We start from the raw sequence: 19,021 nt of genomic DNA on the forward strand, positions 1-19,021 counted from the left end.
AGCTTTTATTCTTGGGGAAAATGACTGCTTCCTTCGCCCCAACCCCAAACAACAAGGCAGCATTATTACAAATGAAAAAAACGTTTATTGAGCAAACATTTTAACAGATATTCCTTAACAGAATTTTACAGATTAGAGCACAACCTGAAGGTCATTAGTTTCGATTATTAACACACTGTCTAGGGTGCTTATTTTACAACTGAAAAGTTGCTGAAGTTTGTGACATGCCACTATAAATGTAAGTATTATTAAAAATTACAAATTGTTTGGTGATTATTTTGATAACCTCTTGAGCAGCAGCTCCTGCAAGGAAAAAGAGGAAAAGCAAATCTTTGAAAAAAGTAAATTTCAAGAGTTATACAAAAATATTCAATTTTATAAAGAAAACCTTTACTTTTTCCAAAAGCAAAGGTTTTTAAAAGCAATCCAGAATATAGTCTATTGAGTGTATCAAAATAAAAGACTACAATTTTTTTATAACTATGCTATTAAAAGGAAATAAAAGTTTTGTTTTATAAATTCACACATTGGGTTATTAGGCCAGTTTAAAAGAATGAATTATTTTTAATTATAGTGGTTTAAAAAGATTAGCAAGATAAATTAAAAAAGTCAAAACAGTAATATGGTTGATTGTATTTTAAAGGATACATATGGGCAGAGAAGATTCTCAAAGTACACCCTTTCGTTGCATTTGAATTATACTTTGTGCTTGCTTTACTTTTATAAAAAGGGATTAAAGGAATATTTTTTTCTAAGTACATTTGTAATTTGGAAAGAATCTATATTAAATACTGCCAGACTGCTGTAACTACTCAAAACAATAGGAAAAAAACAAAAATTACCAAGAAAAAAATTCTTCATCTTTTACAATCTGAAGCTTCGCCTTTCACATACATTCATTGATTCAATAAAATGTAAGGCTACTAAGTACCAGGCACTTCTGGGTATTAGGGATAAGATAGGGTACAAAAGACAAAAATCCTTGCCCCCCACCGCCCCCCACCCGATCTTACTTTTTTGTAGCGAAAGAGAGATCATTTACAAATAAGTAAAATGTATAGTATGTCAAATGACTCTTAAGTGCTAAGGAGAAAAAGCAAGGAAGGAGGATATGAGTGCAAGAGGAGGGACTCAGTTTTAAATCAGGGAGTCAGGGATGGCCTCACAGGGAAGATAATATTTAAACAAAAAATTTAAAGAAGTGAGGGAATCTAATGGTGTTACGCCACTTAATATATAACCTCTCTAGTTAAAATAGCTAAGAAAATAAAACTTCATAACTGTACTATGTAACAAAAGATGAGTCTTTTCATCTTCTGAACTCACCCCCTAAGAATGCAGCAATGGTGTGTGGCTCAGCAGCTCCGTATCGGCAACTACAGGAAAGGATGGAGACAAGAATTTAGACTAGCTTATGACAGGTAAGGTACTATCTCTTATATGCCCTAAAAAAATACTCACAATTCATGGACATAATCATCTTTCACCATTACAGATAGTCCATATTCCTGAAGGAAGCCAGTGAGACAAGACTTCAACTTTCCTATATCTTCTTCAACTTGATAGTTAGATACCCCTAAAAACATATATGTAAATTAATTTCCATTAAAATAAATATGTGATTCAAAATGAATGGCTACCTCCTTTATTTAATCTGGTTTCAGATGTTCTAGTCAAAACAGTAAGACGTGAAACTAAAGAACAAAAATAACGGAAAGTATGAGACCAATATTTGCAAATAACACAAACCTGTAATAATCGAACCATCAAAACCTATTAAAATTCAAGTTTGACAAGTCTGCTTTGTTCACTGCTCCATACCCAGTATCCTGAAGAGTATCTGTCATATAGTGCTCAATACTTATGTGATAGAAGAAATGAATGAATGAGAAGGTAATGTCCTATTTATACCCTTTATAAAAATGGTGTTTATTATCCATTTTTCCAAGAGAGTAAATAAAACTGAGGACATAAAGCTATAATAACAGGTAAAATTTATTGAGCATTAATTGAGCTGGATACTGTTCTAAGCACCATAGATATTATTTAACTCATTTAATCCTTACAACCACCCCATGAGGTAGGTACTATTATCCCCATTTTACAGATGAGAAAACTGGGGCATATATTAAGTTATTTGCCTGAGTTATTTAGCTCATAAATAGCAAAAATGGGATAAGAGTCCAGGCAGTTCTTAACGATTAAACCATAATGTCTCCAAAGGTAAGCTATTATTACTACTACTACTGGAAGGAAAAATATAATCGCCTTAATGTTTAGGCACTATAAAAAAAAAAAACTATTTTTTAACTACTCAAGTTTAAACCACCACTCTTCCTCATAATAGTAATATCTACTCTTTATTACTTACAAGGTGCTAGGCAGTATGTTAAATGTTTTTATTACATCACATATTTAATCCTAACAGTCTCACATGGTAGATACTATTATTGCCATTCCATAAATGAGAGAGCTGAGACTTGGAGGGAAATAGTGACTCATCCAAGGTCAAGATACAGTAAGTGACAGAGCTTGGATATGAACCTAGGTTCAAAGCCTGTGCTGTATGTCAGGGGTCCCTAATCCCCGAGCTGCAGACTGGTACCCTTTCGTGGCCTGTTAGAAAATGGGTCACACATCAGGGGATAAGCAGTGGGGGAGCGGGCAAAGCTTCATCTATATTTGCATCCGCTCCCCAGCACTAGCATCACCACCTTGGCTCCACTTAGATCATCGGGCATTAGATTCTCATAGGAGCACCAGTCCCTGATGTCAAAAAGGTTGGACACTGTTGCTGTATGTGGTAGCTAGTCTCCCAAGATGGCTCCCCAATAAACATCCCTTTGTGTCCTCATGTAGTCCTCTTCCACTCTTCACCTATGCTGGCCCTATGAAGCCAATAGGACACAATATAAGTGATGCTGTGTGATTTCCAAGACTAAGTCATAAAGAGCCTGTACCTTCCGCCTGGGTCTTTTGGAATACTACTGTGGGGAAGCCAGCCACCAAGTAAGAAGACTATCCTAAGACAGCCATGCTAAAAGGAAGGCCCAGCTAGCCATGCAGCAAAACATGCCTGATCAGCCCTCAGCAGTTCCAGCTATCCTGACTAAAGTGCCAGACACCTGAGTGAAAATACCTTCTTGGATGTTTAATTCAGTCACGCTTTCAGAATGACTACAGTCCCAAACATCATGCAACTCTGTGAGATCCCCTCTCTCCACTGAGATCTGCCTAACTGAGCCCAGCCAATCTACAAAATCTTCAGATAAAAATTTATTATTTTAAACTACTAAGTTTGGAGATGGTTTGTTATGTGATAACCAAAAATACATTCTAATCAAATAATACAAATAAAGCAATTCATGTTGAATGTTTTTCTTTCTTCTGGTAAGCTTGCTCATTAAGACTATAACTCAATGGGCACACCAGTCGGGACAACAGGTTTTATGATACACCTAAAATGTACTGCTATGTAATAATCCTGCACAATCAAAAGTATCATCTTAATAAAAATATTATGGGTAACTGAAGATCTATGAGATTATGCCAATTCCCCAATTACTACTACATTTACAGGCAACAAAAATTAGAATCTGAGCAAAAAAATCTTTACATCTTCAAAGTTCTGAGTTCAGAAGTCACTAGCATACTTCTTGTGGCTTTTCATTTCTACTAAATTAAACTCAGTGTGAGTCTTAGAAGTAAACTATGAAAATTGACAGGAAAAAAATGTTTTTTCTTACATGTATTCAACAAATATTCCTCTGTAATAGTTTAGAATCAAACACTATTTGCAAATAGTTACACTTACAAAACAAATGGTAGTTTCACATTGAGATGAACTAGGTGTAAACTGTTTATAATGTAAAATTCAAAGACCAATTGTAAATACCCGAGAACACTTTAAGGTTTAATTCAAGTGTTTATTCAAGATTTCATTATATTCGATAATTCAATTGCTATTCTTACCCGGATATCTACCATGTTGTTTATGAAATCTATCCACAGCCCGTAACATTAAGTATAATACTATCTCATTATCTGGACTGTCCATGCTGGAAGCTGAAAGGAAAAAAAAATTCAGTATAATTTGGGTAATTCATGACGTAAAAGCAACAAAGGACTGAATTTACTATATATCAAGTTTCAAGACACCAGGCAATCTTGTCACAAAATTTTAATGACAAAACAAAATGTTTTGTGACAAAATATGTTTTGTCACAAAATGGTAAATAATAGTAAAATAAAGGGATATACATTAAGATAAAACTCAGTTGTCTTATGGACTATTAGCTATAGCCATATAATCTCTACTAAAGTCGTAACATGCTGACTTTAGCTCATCTATGTAACATACAACTTGCTCAGTAACCTACCTAAATATGACTTATGTATATACTAAGTTTTATATTTTGAAATTATGACTACTTAGGTTTATAGAATAAAATTTAGGGTAAAGCTATTTCCATTATCCTTTATATCATCATTATGTACTCTATACTATTATAAACAAAATATTTATAACTTTAAAATTAAAATAACCTACCATCAAAAAATTATTATACTTACTAATTTCATCCTTGTTAATTGTATCCAAGCCATATTCTTCAGCTAAGGATCGACATCTTACCACTCGAAGAAATGCAGAATTGCTGCCTGAATAAAGGAAAGACATCATAGAGGAAAATCGTTGAGACACATGAATATCCCAAATCACAGGTGACTTTTAGAACAGGAAATTGTGTGTATACTCTTCACAGATATAGAAATGTGTCTTTTATTTGGCTCTAATGGTTAGCTGAGAAGGGACTAGAACATAAATTCATGTCCTTGGTGCTACAACCAGTTCAGCACTGAGGTGATGGCACCTCTCTGAGCTTCAGATCTCCCCATTTACAAAATGGGGATAATATTGTTTACCTTTCAAAGTTGTTTTGTGGATTAAATGTGCAACTGTGTAAAGTGCATACCTAGCACAATGCCTAATAGGGTCCAATGAACAGTAGTTTTTATCATTATTATGGATAAGAAGTCAAAGTAGAGTATTATACATATCGTGCTCTTGGTATAGGTAAGGCTTTAAAAAAACTATGTATTACAGAAATTTTCAAACATACCCCAAAGTAGAACAGAATAATAAACCCTCAAATACCCAACATCCAGCTTTTAATCTGGTCACATATAATCTAGTAGAACAAACACTAATGTAGAAACAAGGTATAAGATTAATAATGGAAGAAAACGTTAAAACTAAGCCTAAATAAATGTTGTGGCAGTCATGAAATGGAGAACTTGGATAAATATATTTTAAGGCTGAAGAGCATGCAAAATACAGACTTTTGCAGAAACTAGAGACAGTAGCTACAGTGAAAAATCTTCAGATAGCATGTAAAACAGATTTTATTATTCTCTTAAATTAATTCTTAAATAAAAAATGCTTCAGGCCTACTAAAGAATTATTGAAAAGATGCCAGGAGCCTAGCCACTCTGAAACTAGATGGCAAAATTCTTAACTCCATTATAGTCACTTAACACAGATCAAAATGAGTAATTAAACCAATATTGTCAATGTACATGTAACTCAGGACTTCACATTCAAAGCCTTCAGATAGAACTTTCCCAAATTATTTAAAATTAGTAAGCTGAAAATAATTCTGTATTAATGACAACTTTCAATTAATTGATCTTCATGTCTTTTTATTATTGCCATAGATAGATATGCTCTACCTCTGACCCAATCTTACCCAATAATTATATTTATCTATACCAATGAGACCATGGAAAATATTAAATTTCAACCAGTTAAAATTCCTGGGAACTTTCCCTGTGGCACATTTTTGTCAAGCAAAATAAGGAAATTAATTCAAGGGGACTTACAGAGTAATTTTAATTCTTTCTCTGAAATGGACTCTGGTGCCTGTAAAGAGATAAATGCAGATTTTGCTCCAGTATCAAAGAGAAGATTAACAGAGGGTACAGCACAAAGCCGATCACTGTGAGATAGGGAGCCTTTCTCCAAGTGCTGAGAGAGCACTGGAAAAACATCTTATTTCCTTATAACAGTCTTCCTCATTAGGCAGGCAAGTGAGAGATCCCTTTAAAGAAGCACAGAGCCAGTACCATGCCCTCCATCTCAAAACCTTTTCTGGCTGGAGTTGTGCAATAAGGCCTACATGGAGCTATACTGTCCACCAAAGGTGCAGTGTGCCCAGCAGCTCACCTGGCCTATAGACTGCAGCAATTTTGCAACATGATTACCCACAGCAGCAGCATCTTTCTTTGCTTTTTCACGGTAACTGGAAAAGAAAAACAAAAAGCTAATATTAAATTTTAAAATCATTAAATTTTAAATATTCCAAAGCAAACAAAAAATGTCTTTCCTTTTCATGAAAAAATTACTAGTCTGGCAAAATATGGAATGAGAAAATGCCATGGAAATGCTACCAGCAGCACCTGTTAGTAGTTGGGGACCTTCTCAGCATTGGTGATAGACTCTTGGAATCCATTAATACCTGGGGTCCCTCTATAATTAACAGCAACCAACTTAAAAACTGCCCTTCTAAAGGGATCCATGATCCACACTTCTCTGACAGAGGACCTGACAAAATATGTTACTGAAGAATATGATTTATTATCTCCTTGAAGTCAAGTTCAAGGAAAGTTAAACACTTCAAAACTGCCCATCTACAAATTCACATAAAACTTTTAAGTCTATTTATTTACATCTTCGCCCTCTAAATATGATCAGTGTTAAGCTAACTACCTCCAATATGAGGTCATACTTCTTCCTATCTTCAATTGACTTTTCCCAAGTTTTAAGTAGTTGAATTTTTAGGCTAGCACAACAAAAATTAGACAATGACTAAACTGAAGAATGCAATCTGTTTAGACAACAGAGATCTTCTCTGTGTGACATTATATGGCCCATGAAGAAATCAAGCCATCAGCTCTGGATTCATCAGAACCATGCCCAAATTATACAAGGGTAATATCCACCGAGAAACATCCATAGGACAGTCTATCAGCGTTCAGGCTAGTGATACCTAGATAACAGGTATCTTATCTATAGCCATGAACTCTTTAAATTATAAAACATTAATATAAAGTCATCCAAACTAAAGACTTCAAAGTTTTAAGTTATAGATAAAAAACATATAGGGCCATAATTAAGAGTATGGAGATGGGTTTCATGGGTTCAAATCCTGGTTCTGCTATTTACCAACTGTCTGACGTTAAATAAATTACCTTTTCTATGCCTCGGTTTCCTCGTCTGTAAAATTAGGATAATAATAGTTTCTCTCTCATAGGGTTGTTGTGAATACTAGTTAATACATAGAATAGTTCATAGCAGAGTTTAGTGCTCAAACGTTAGGTTTCATCATGAAATACGTTAAGAAAAAAAATCTGTGCCATAGCAGGTATATGGGAACTCTCTACTTTCCAGTCAATTTTGCTGTGAATCTAAAACTATACTAATATATAAATTCAATTTTTAAAAAATCTGCCCCCTAAGTTATTTAGCTTATTTTTAAAGCAATTAGATTATAACAGACTTTCATTTCTGATAGACTAGTAAAATATGTTCATCTCTAATATAAACAAATCAATTTTTGTTTCACAGTTTGAAAACAGTGACTTACACATTTTGCAGTTTTATGTATTTGCCTGAATCTGCAATCATATCAGGAATTGTGCCTCGGACAGGTAAATTTCCTTGACCCTCTTTGGCCACAAATTCCTTTAAGGCACGAGCTAAAATCCAAAATGATGGAGTCTAAAAGAATAAAAAAGAAATCAATATAAAGTGGCACTTGAATTTGAACTAAAGCTTAAGGCAGCACTATTTTTATCTTTTGTTGTTGTTACCTGTTTGGTGATATTTGTGCAGCGATCATCATTGAAAATATCTTCGATACTCCTTGGGATCTAACAAAGGAATATGAAACATTTACTTATACTAAGAATTTGCCTACCTTTATTTTCACTGTTATTTCTCTAAACAAGTTTTTGAATTCTCAAATTGTAATCAAATACAGACTTCTGATTTGCTTAGACTTTTATTTAGAATCATATTAGATGGAGATTTGATGAGGAAAGAGGAAATGGAAAAAAGTGCCCTTCTTCCCACTGTTGTTAGCATTGACCTGTTCTTTTCCATCATAAATGAAGTAAAGAAGAAGCCAAAGTAAACCTTTTTATATATTTACATTTGAAAATATAGCAAAGATCACAGACATTAATACCAAGCTAGATTTATAGTCCATATTTTTCCATCTTGTCAAAATTTGAAACCCTAATACTCTAATTAGTGACTGCTGAAAGAATCACTGACAAAAACTACATAGTTAAATTAAGGGCTTTTAAGGCTAGCAAGATTATTATACAGTAATAAAAACTTCAGAAATTATAGGCTTTGATTCTACTGTTGTGTGGAAAAAAAATTTCTCACTGGTAACTTAACTGGTCTCTCTGTTTTCACTCCCAGTTCCCTACAGTCTCTTCTTGCAAGAGCCAGAATGATTTTTTAGACATAAATTAAGTCACTCCACTCCCCTACTCAAAAAACTTCAATGGCCTGAAAGGCTATTATGATGTGGCCCTTTCTGCCTCTCCAAATTCAAATCCCTCCCACCAGTTTCCCCCTCTTTCACTTAACTCCAATTACACTGGCATTCTTACTGATCCCTGAACAAATGCCAAGCTTTATCGCACTTCCAGTCCTTTACACATGTGCTTCCTCAGCCTGAAAAGCTCTTCCACCAATCTCTGCATGTCACTTCACTCAAGCTTCTGCTTAAACACATCTCTTTGAGAGTCTCCTTGACCTCCTCTCAATCCCAAAACCCCTCCTCACCATCATGCCCTATCTACCTCTTTGTCCTATTCTAATTTTGCTCATAGCACCTGTTGCATTTATCTGTTGGCTTAGTTCACTGTCCCCCAGTTATGAGAACCTTGGTTTTTTAATTGGTGTAAATTTTACATTCAGTGAAAGGAATTTTGCACTCAGTGAGATTTTACATTCAGTAAAATCTTAAATGTACAATTCAATGCATTCTGATAACTATATATGTACTTTTAACCATCACACCAATTATGACATAGAAAATTTTCATCACCCCCAAAAAACTGATTCCAAAGTACTCACTTTTAATCATTTAGCAACACTACTTAATTACCTCCAAAAACAATGTAATGACAGCTTAAGTGCTTTCCTAACTTGAAAGACAGTATTTTTTGCTGATTTAAATTATAAGAAAATCTACCAGTTATGTTATTCCAAAGTTCCCCAAAGACCTCACTGGCCAGGTTTCAACAACAAAACAACAAAAAGGCATCTTCCAATTAATTTTTAAGGTATACGATGTCATTTAAGAACATCTTCCTTATGTCCGAATAATTACTGTCAAAAGCAAATGCAGGGTTAAGATTTAACTTTTCAGGCAACATTATTTTGGACCAACAAAACATGACCTTCAGTATATAATCCCTACCCCCAAACTATTATTATTCACAAATCATCACTTCAAATAATTTGCATAAATCACTGTATCACTGAAGCATTGATGTCCATTTTACCAAGGACAATATCGACTCTTATTAAAACAAGAGTCAATCTGTATTATAGATATTAATTTCTAACCAACTATACAATTTAGAAAATATTAACTTAAATTTAAAGTCAACTATTTCACCAGGAGGACTTCAGAAAACACCTATCTTATATGACTCCCTCAGCAACTCCTTTAATACCTGAGTTGTATTTAGTGCTGTGTTCACATTTTTAATAGCTTCTTCAAAATTCTCTTCATCTTCTGGAGCCCCGTTTTCATTCTTTAGAATTCCTATTAAAACAGAAATTGGTTAACAAATAACAGCTCTTATCTTCTCTCTCTCCCTACCTCGCAACATTATAGAAATAACCCTGTCAGATTCTGAAGGGAGGATCAGATATTGAACCATAAGAAGAAATATGACTTATCATTAGTCCTTCTTAAAACTATACAAAGTGACTCTTTAACCTTCCCTGAGGAAAAATAAAATAAAAGCTCATGATGGCATTATCTGACAAGGTGTCCACAGAAATCCAATATAAATTAGCTTCAAGCAATTTGCTTTTCAAACTTTATACAACATTTAATCACATCCCATAATATTACCTTGTCTAATCAAATCTCTGAACTCTTCTTTTTCTTTATACGTCTTAGGCATTCGTCCATTTGTCTAAATTGGTTAAAAAATTTTAAAATCTAGTTATAAAAACTTAAAATATGGAAATTAAGAGTCCAAAGTTTCCCCCATTCTCCCGTCTACACAGATTTCATCAGCAAATATATAGCTCAGTGAAATCAGAGGCTGACTTGATTAAAAAAAGAAACTGTGGGCCATTTCACTACATTCATTCCCCACTGCTAGTTTCAGCATAATATTTATTCAAATTTAATTTTGTTAATAAAAATATCAGTATCAAAAGAGGAACTGCTAGATTTAAACTAAAAAGCACCCACCTGCCGTAAGCCATACAAGGAAAAACAATTCATCTCCCACCCCCTCCAATCAAATCCTTTATAATAAATTGAAAATACAGTTACATACAGAATTTCTTCTTTTAAAAAAGGACATACTTCACTATACCAGTGTGCTAAATATTTAGCTACGATCACAATCCATGGAGTGTGACTATGGTCCTAAAATTAAGAATAAAAGAAAATATTCTATTAGTTAATTTATTCCTCACTACACCACATTACTTTCAAGAAATTTATTCCTCACTACACTACATTACTTTCAAGAAATTCAATAATACGTATGATCACCCCCATATATGTGGAATAATGAATGGAAGAAAATGAATTGGGTTAATAAAAACTGCTTTACAAATTTTTTTGGAGTGTCCAATTTGACCCTAATGTGGTGGGTATGTACTATGATTGTTCCCATTTTACCATCAAGAAAATAGTCATAAGGACTGCCACCCAAAAATAAAGCCCAAATCTCTTGATTTCAGATACCAATCCTAGACTATAAGAAGAGGATCTCCTCTGTGCTTTCTGTTGAACCAAATACCTGCATTTTAATTAATACGTAGTCGAGAAAAAATACAAATACTCCTTAAATTATATGGTTTGTTACAAATATCATTTCCGTACCAAAATATGCAGTTGCCTTGGTAATTCTCTAACACTAAAAATAAGTTTCAAGAGGAATCAATTTTCAACATCCACCCCAAATTCAAACTATTTTAAAAAGCAAATCTATTTGTTTGGGAAAGGATCATTTTCTTTAACTGGGTGTTGATTATGCAGATACATTCAGTTAATGTACTTTTCTTCAATAAAAAAGCTTTTAAATTCTGCAGAAAAATATATTTATTTAAAACAAATCAGGTACAATGTACTGTTACTATATAATCTGGAATAAAGTATTTTGACAGGATTAAAGTATTTTCTCACATTGGTGTAATTCAAAAACCCTAAGTTAAAAAAACTGTCTTAAGCCTATCTATAAATTGAAGGTCACACATACAACCAACCTTTTTATCCATATGATCCAAATCATAAGACTGGAAATGTTCTCTCAGTTCAGGAAATGGCTTATCCAGACGTAGGTCCTCTAATGCATTATCTGGATGAGATTCTATTACTGTGAAATAATCCCACAAGAGAAATTTACTTCTTTAGTAATACGGCTGGCAATATATTACATTACAGGAACTTGGAAAATCCATAATTTTTAAATGGGCATAGCATCTACAGGTTTCGTTTTTGTTCATTGATGTAAATTTACATTCATATTTTACTAAATGCACAAACCATAAGTTTTAATAAAGGTAAAACAAGATTCTTTTTAGAGCAGAATTTTCTTGTTATTATAATTGGAAAAGATCAAAATTGAGAAAATGTGTTCAGATAGCACCTAACAATCTACCCTTCCACCTGTCATCTTCGACAAACAGCATCACCACCTACCTAGACCTCTACCCTAGAAACCTGATGGTCATCCCTGACTTCTTATTTCCTGGCCCAACATCAGTCACTCCCCACATCCTAATGTCACTTCATACACAACTCTCCACATAGAAGAATATAGAAAAGTATATAATCTCAGTGAATGTTTAAGCTAAGTTCTGTTACTTGCTAGCTGTGTGACCTTACGCAAATAATTTAATCTCTCTGTGCCTCAGAATCCTCATCTGTAAAACGCAGATAAAGTAGCATCTACCTTATAAATATTTTAGAAAGATTAAATGAAATAATCCACAAAAAGACAGGCACACAGCTAACAATGTTAACTTTTATTATCCTCTACTCCATCTTCCCTGTCAACATCTGCCCTCAGTCAGGAGCTCGCTCTTTCTCTCTCACCTAGACCACTGGAAATCTCCTAACAGCAACCATTGCCTCTAGTCTTTGTCCCTTCAAATCCACTCATTTTCCACTCAGCTTCAGAGTGATCCACTTAAAATAAAAATTTTACCCTGTCACTTTCCCACTTATAATTCTTAAATGGCCCAGCACAATCTGCCAGAAGTTTATCTTCACAAACCACTCCCTAACTGCCCAAGCAGATACTACCATTCAGTGCTGCTATCAATGGCTATCATTGCACTAGCAAACTACCTGGCTCCAAGCAATGTATGAGTACTGGATGAAAATGTTATGACGATCTAAGATTAAAATTTTCTAAGTAAAGTGCTAATAACAGCCTTGACCTGATGCAAATCTGCCTATGAATGACTTTGGTCTCCTATAACACTGTTTCCTTAGAACAGTTGTTAGGTAAATGTTTTGCTTGTTGTACAGAATTGTACCTGAACTGGGGGAGCCAAAGGCCTGTATGAAAATGTAATAAAAGATTGGTAAGAAAAAGGTAGTGTGACCTCTATGTGTCAGTGTGATCCACATACCTTGGCTCCCACCTGTGGCAGCCATACATGCTTTATGTGGGTTGAGAGGCAAAAAAAGCTAGGTATTTGCACAGCTGCTGGGTCCCCTAATAAGATGAAGAAGTTGTATTTGTTCTATCTCCTGCTTTGTATCCTCCCATAATGCTAAGTAAAGGAAATATTAGATTAAAACTTACCAATTCGATTGACACTTTGAACCTATAACCAGAGTTGTGCTGCTAAGAATTTGCTTTGTAATGTAAAATTGACTTTCTAAATTGTCAAGTTTCTAAAATCATAGCTAAAGCAGCCAAAAGCAAGCCCCATATATGCAAGAATTTTACCTGGATGTTCTTTTATAATGATCCTCATATAACCAACTAGTCCATATGTCCTACAGATCAAAAGAGGGATTTGGGAATTCCAGAGGACATCTGCTAAACGTAGTAATGTACTGTAAAGGAAGGCACAAGCAAATGGATATATGTCAAACATGAAAATGCTTTAAAATAAAGCAATTTTATTACTAAATTAATGCAAAGATATATCTGTTACATTATAAGCAGGTTGAGGATATGCTGAAAGGCAAGCAATTCCAGAAGACTGTAGTTTTCAAAGATAACATATCTTTTGGACTAAAAGGATATAAAAGCCTTGACTTTTGTATAAAGGAGAATGTTACCGAAAGACACTTCTTAAACGTTTCCATACAAAAGAAAACATTTATAAAATGTACGTATCCTTGCATACACTCTGAATGCTCCCTATAATTCCAATTTTTTTAACTAAAAATAAGCAATGTTCAATTTAACTGCTCTAAATATTATTTAAGTTTCACACCTCAATATTTTTCTCTTTCCTATCTTCTCAACGCTAGAGTTTTACAATTGCTTCCAATTAAAGGTTCCTGTAGAGCTTAAGAATTTTAAAAGCCATACTCTGCAGAGAAAACAAAAGTATGCAAATCTAATAAGAGATCCAAAGAACAACAAATTAATATAAAGACTTACCTTTCAGGAAGCTGAGTTGCAACTACAATGGTAAACCTACAGAAAAATGAAGGATCATTGTCTAGAAGGTTTTCTGGACTCTAAATAGGACAGGGGGGAAAAAATCCAACAATTTCACAATCATATTAAACATGGAAGAAACAGTTAAGCTATTTAGAACAAAAAAGGCAACATGCTAGACTTCAATGTTAAAGTAATTCAACTCTCAACTAAATGTAATATACAAAGATTCAAATTCTAAATTCCTAGAGCTTTCAACTATTAAAAAATAAAACTTCTGCACAGAAATAATAATGTATATACATATATACCTCTTCCACAAAACTCCCAGAGACATCGTTATTTAATTCTTGTAAGAATTCCATGGCAGCTTGAGCTCGGTTCTTTTTAAAAACAAAGCATTTGACTTGAATTAGAAAAAATTTGGTTAAAATAGAACCCCTCAATTTATAGATCAAGCAAACACACTATAAAACTACCCAAATTTCACACATAGATATGACGACTCTCTGCTTTTCATGGGGTTTAAACTGAGACTCAAACAAAATATTACTTAAAACAGAACTAAACCATCATTATTCAGAGTTCTTAAAAGTGGCTACAGTATTTGCATCCTACTTTTCTGATTAGGCAAATGACCAGAAAACCCTGGGTAGCAAGCAGGGATATTCTGGATCAAGTTCAGACTTATTCTAATCTCTCACATATGCAATCCTGTACTAGACAGGTCAATCATTAAAGAATGGTCATTTCCACTCAGAACATTGTACTAAGCTGATTGAAATGGCTTTGTAAGATTTTTAACATGAAATACAAAAATATAAGATCTTCTGGATAACTCAGAGTTAAAACTCCGATAACTAAAATACTGCTTTCTCTGAACATTAACATCACTCAAGATTTAGCTTTAATATAGGGTACAGCGTAAAAGCACAGACATTACTTCTACATTCTTAAACTATCAGGTATACAAAGACTTACAAGATCAGAAAACATGAATTAATTTAAGTTTTTTCTCTGATAAATAATAAGCTTGTTTAAAGTCAAAGCTTTTCAAGAAATCAAAATATAGTGGCATCATAAGATGCTCAAACTCAACTATACTCTATAACAAACTGATTGTTTACCTTGCCAATACTGCTTCTTTGGAGGAAAAAACTAAAACAGACAGAATAAAAAAAAATTAAGGGCTTCTTTGAGTATATAAAGGAAAGGTTATTTGTAATACCAGATATATTTCATTCATAGTATAAAACGAACTATATTTTGATTATAGATTGTAATATCCTTCCTAAAGGAAGAAAACTGGATGAAAGTTACAATCAAAGACAAGCTAATAAATAAATGTTTCTAGAAGTGTGTACCACAAAGTATGAATTTCATAAGATGTTTTGAGAAAAAAAGGGCTCTCTGGCTTTAAAAAGTTTAGGAAACACCATATGTTATATTTCCCTATTGGAAATTCATAATATATAATACATGAAATTCAAGTCTTATATTGAAGAAATGTTTAACTTCATATGACCATGTAATCCCTTTGCCATTTAGCAGCTATTAACATTCCCTAGAACCAATGTTTCACAGACACTTGGGAAATGCTGTATTGAACTGTTTGCTTTTGCAGGTAACTATTAACAGATCTATTCAGGCTTCTTCCCACACACACTCCTGTCATGTCTCAAGGCACATATCTGAGGCTGCTGATCAGTCAGGGTGCCATTTTGTAGCACAAGCTCAGTGGCTCCGTAAGAAAAAGAAATCTTATTCCTATTACATTCTGCTTTAACCAACCAAGTAAGCAAAGAAAATAGGACTTTTTCTTTACAGTTATCAATAAAAGGGCTGTGTTGTGGATACACTATCACCCAAAGAAAACATATCACTGCTCAATATGAACCAAATGCTGTTTTCCTTGTATTTATTCATTGCTACTATATATTGACAAATAAAATGAGAGATCTCAGACTCCAAATCCCTGAAAAGGCAAGCCTGAAATCCAAATTTGAGAATGCTCTGAAAGTCTAAATATGATCATCTTTAAAGAATGGCATACAGGCCATCTTTAAAACAATATTTTTATGGAGACAGTGTAGTGTAGAGAGAGATAAATATCTAGGCTAAGCTTAGAAGACACAACAAAAAGTAGTTTTACTATTCTTATAATTCAAAAATACAATTATTACTAACAACTAGCAATCAATGCAAGGACTTAGGAAGTGTCCAGATTTCACAAATAAAGGAATAATGACTATCCATTGCATTAATAATGATAGTAATGATGGGTACTTTATTTATTAATAAAGACAGTAATGATGGGTACCTTTTATTAATGGCCTATTTGCCAGACACTTGACATATATTAACTCCCTTCATCCTCGCCATAATCCTAAACATAGGGATTATTTCCATTTGAGAATCAAGTTGCCTGATTAAAGAGGTGAACTTGAGGCCTCATTCTCCAGTGACAGTACACTACCTGCCCTAACATGCATCTATTTGAAAAGAATAGAACATACTTATTTCCAGCATCTTCTCCGCTGACCTGATTTCCATCAATAATTGTAAATGAACCAATACCTGGGAGACAAAATAGCCAGTCAAGAATATATATTTCTAATTCAAAACCTTAAAAAATAAGTTTACAACCACAAAACGACATTACCTGGTAATACCAAGTTTTTAAGAATTTCAGTTCCTGTGGCTGTTGCATTTATTAGGCAAACATGAGCAGATTCTAAAGCCTCTTGCCCATGATCACCCCATAACCTACAAAACAAGAAACAAATTCAGCATTTTTAAAACTTTCACAAAAATAATATTTCTTATTTCATGATTTTTAAAGTGTTCTTGCACAGACTAACTAATGTGATAACTATGGAAAACATATAAGACAAGAACAGTGGTGGGGGGGATTACATAACATAAGACTAAGACAAATTGGGGGGGGGCATCAAATCAGCACTAGAAACACGGTCTTCGAGCTCCCTGTCCATTATTCTTTTCAAGCCAGATAACTTACAGAACAGAAAGTCTTTATATATATTCATTAACATTAAAGAAGTGCCTTAGATTTAAAACCAATTCTGTTTTCTATTTCTTTTCTCCTTAAGTTACATGGATCCAGCATATTTAAGACCTTGACATAGGACTTATCACTGTGACATCTGTAAGAGTGAGAAAAACTTTACCCAGAAAATTGATTTATTATCATTTGAAAAGCCTCACACTGACTTCTACAGGAGTACTTTAAAATACAATACACAATGAACACTCGAATAGCATGATTAATAAATGCATTAACAAATATGAAGATATAATAAGGATTAGAAATATATGTTATAACCTGATTAACAGCAGCATATCATTAATAGGGCAAGGTACATGACCACACATGTATCATGGCATCTGGGCCAACCTGGTTAACTTCACTCAGAAAGCCTATTAACTAATTTCTTTTCTTGTCAGTATAGGAAGTAGACAGCCCAGATTAGAAAAATGCCATTGCCTGGAGGACGGATAGGCTTTAATGTGCCTTCTCCGTCACTTGACCTAAAGTGGATTCCCTTATTGCATAGCTGCTATGTCCTCCGGAGTGTATCACATCTGTAGTTGCCTCACTTGGCTTTTATCTGCTTAACATCCATCTTTCTATTCCACTTAAGTTCCATAACTGCAGAGACCACTCCATATATACACCACTGGAGCCCTATGCCTTGCCCAGAGTTGAGTGATCACTGAAGAGCTGTCAAATGAATGGAGGAAAAACCTAGAAGAACCAGAAGGACTGGAAACATCTGTTTTTCCTATGAAAGTAGGGTACACAGAAGACACTTAACATATTTGGTTGATGGATACTTGCGTAGTTGGAGAGTGAGCCTAGGAGAATACTAGTGCGTCTCTAGGTAACACGTTTCAAGAAACGGCCTAAACTAGAATCAATCCTCTCTACTCATTGGCCTAAGGCAGGAAGAGCATGGATGACTGGGGGCTGGCTGCACAACTTCACTTCTAACTGCTTCCCTCTGACACTTCAAAATCAATAACCAGATCTTACTATGAAAGATAAAGTTCAGTCCTTAAATGGACTGGACTCAGCAAACTCTTGTTAGTTACTTAGTAACCTAAAATATCTCCTCAGCTGTCATGTACCTGCATTCAAAACATAAGGAACTCTAAGAATTTACAAGTTATAAGGGCTCTGCCACCTTGCTTCTTTCTCCAGAAGCCTGGGAGCAGAGTACGTGACTGAGTACCATCTCTAAAAAGGACCAAAGGGCCAGAGTTTACATCCTGGCTCAGAGTACGTGACTGAGTACCATTTCTAAAAAGGACCAAAGGGCCAGAGTTTACATCCTGGCTCAAAAACATGAGAGACTGGGCAAGTTATGTAAATCTTTCAAGACTCAGTTTCCCCATCTATAAAGCAGAGAATTTATAGATGGGGAAACTGAGTGCCTAAAGCTTCTAACACAGCACTAGATTGTATGTGCAAATGGGAGCTCCAGTCTTGAAGGACATACTTTAATTTCTAGCTTGGAGGCTCCAAAAAGGAGAGCCAAGAGTTGTGTTACTTTCGCAGCTTCAACAAATAGAAGATGCTTGATAAATAAGGAATGGGGAGTGTAAAGAAAAAAAGCAGGGTAGAGGAAACAGCCAAAGACCTGCCTGATGGCTTAGACCTGCAGTGTCCATTACAGTAGCCATCAGTCACATGTGGCTACTAAGTACTAGAAATGAAGTTTGTCTGAATTGAGATGCGCTGTAAGTGTAAAATGCCTGATGTCGAAGACAGTAGATTGACGTGCCGAAATGGCAATATTTTGGACATACTGGGCTAAATAAACTATTATTAAAAACTAATTTCATCATTTTTTTTTCTTCTTAATGTGACTACTAGAAAATGTATAATGACATATGTGGCTCACATGAGACTAGCATTATATTTCTATTGAACAATGCTGGTTTGGAACAATACCTAACACTCGGTGCCACTCTCGGCCGCCAGGATAGGGAAACTGTGATCCCCTCATTCAGCAAAACTAGGCGCCTGGGAGCAGCGAGGTGAGGCCCGCAGCCGCCCTGGTGAAACGGCTGACGCTACGACCGCGCACCTAGAACTGCA

At 34.5% G+C, this 19,021-nt stretch overlaps 1 protein-coding gene across 1 annotated transcript in view; it reads right to left on the minus strand.

Annotated features, from left to right (window-relative positions):
* Positions 1-62: 62 nt before the first annotated feature.
* The window catches only part of NAE1 (NEDD8 activating enzyme E1 subunit 1), a 19,258-nt gene continuing 299 nt past the window's right edge, over positions 63-19,021 (minus strand). Inside the window, exons 2-20 of the mRNA XM_006909733.3 lie at positions 16,562-16,665; positions 16,416-16,476; positions 15,027-15,057; positions 14,211-14,282; positions 13,900-13,979; positions 13,234-13,343; positions 11,537-11,646; positions 10,629-10,691; positions 10,164-10,227; positions 9,757-9,848; positions 7,870-7,929; positions 7,644-7,777; positions 6,224-6,299; positions 5,881-5,920; positions 4,573-4,659; positions 3,973-4,065; positions 1,462-1,576; positions 1,327-1,376; positions 63-303 (exon numbers count right to left, since the gene is read on the minus strand). Coding sequence (XP_006909795.1) covers positions 194-303; positions 1,327-1,376; positions 1,462-1,576; positions 3,973-4,065; positions 4,573-4,659; positions 5,881-5,920; positions 6,224-6,299; positions 7,644-7,777; positions 7,870-7,929; positions 9,757-9,848; positions 10,164-10,227; positions 10,629-10,691; positions 11,537-11,646; positions 13,234-13,343; positions 13,900-13,979; positions 14,211-14,282; positions 15,027-15,057; positions 16,416-16,476; positions 16,562-16,665 — 1,552 coding nt within the window. The 3' untranslated portion in view covers positions 63-193. The remainder of the gene's footprint in view (positions 304-1,326; positions 1,377-1,461; positions 1,577-3,972; positions 4,066-4,572; positions 4,660-5,880; positions 5,921-6,223; positions 6,300-7,643; positions 7,778-7,869; positions 7,930-9,756; positions 9,849-10,163; positions 10,228-10,628; positions 10,692-11,536; positions 11,647-13,233; positions 13,344-13,899; positions 13,980-14,210; positions 14,283-15,026; positions 15,058-16,415; positions 16,477-16,561; positions 16,666-19,021) is intronic.

This window comes from Pteropus alecto, unplaced genomic scaffold (assembly GCF_000325575.1).
Source record: "Pteropus alecto unplaced genomic scaffold, ASM32557v1 scaffold42, whole genome shotgun sequence".
NCBI classification, from domain to species: domain Eukaryota; kingdom Metazoa; phylum Chordata; class Mammalia; order Chiroptera; family Pteropodidae; genus Pteropus; species Pteropus alecto.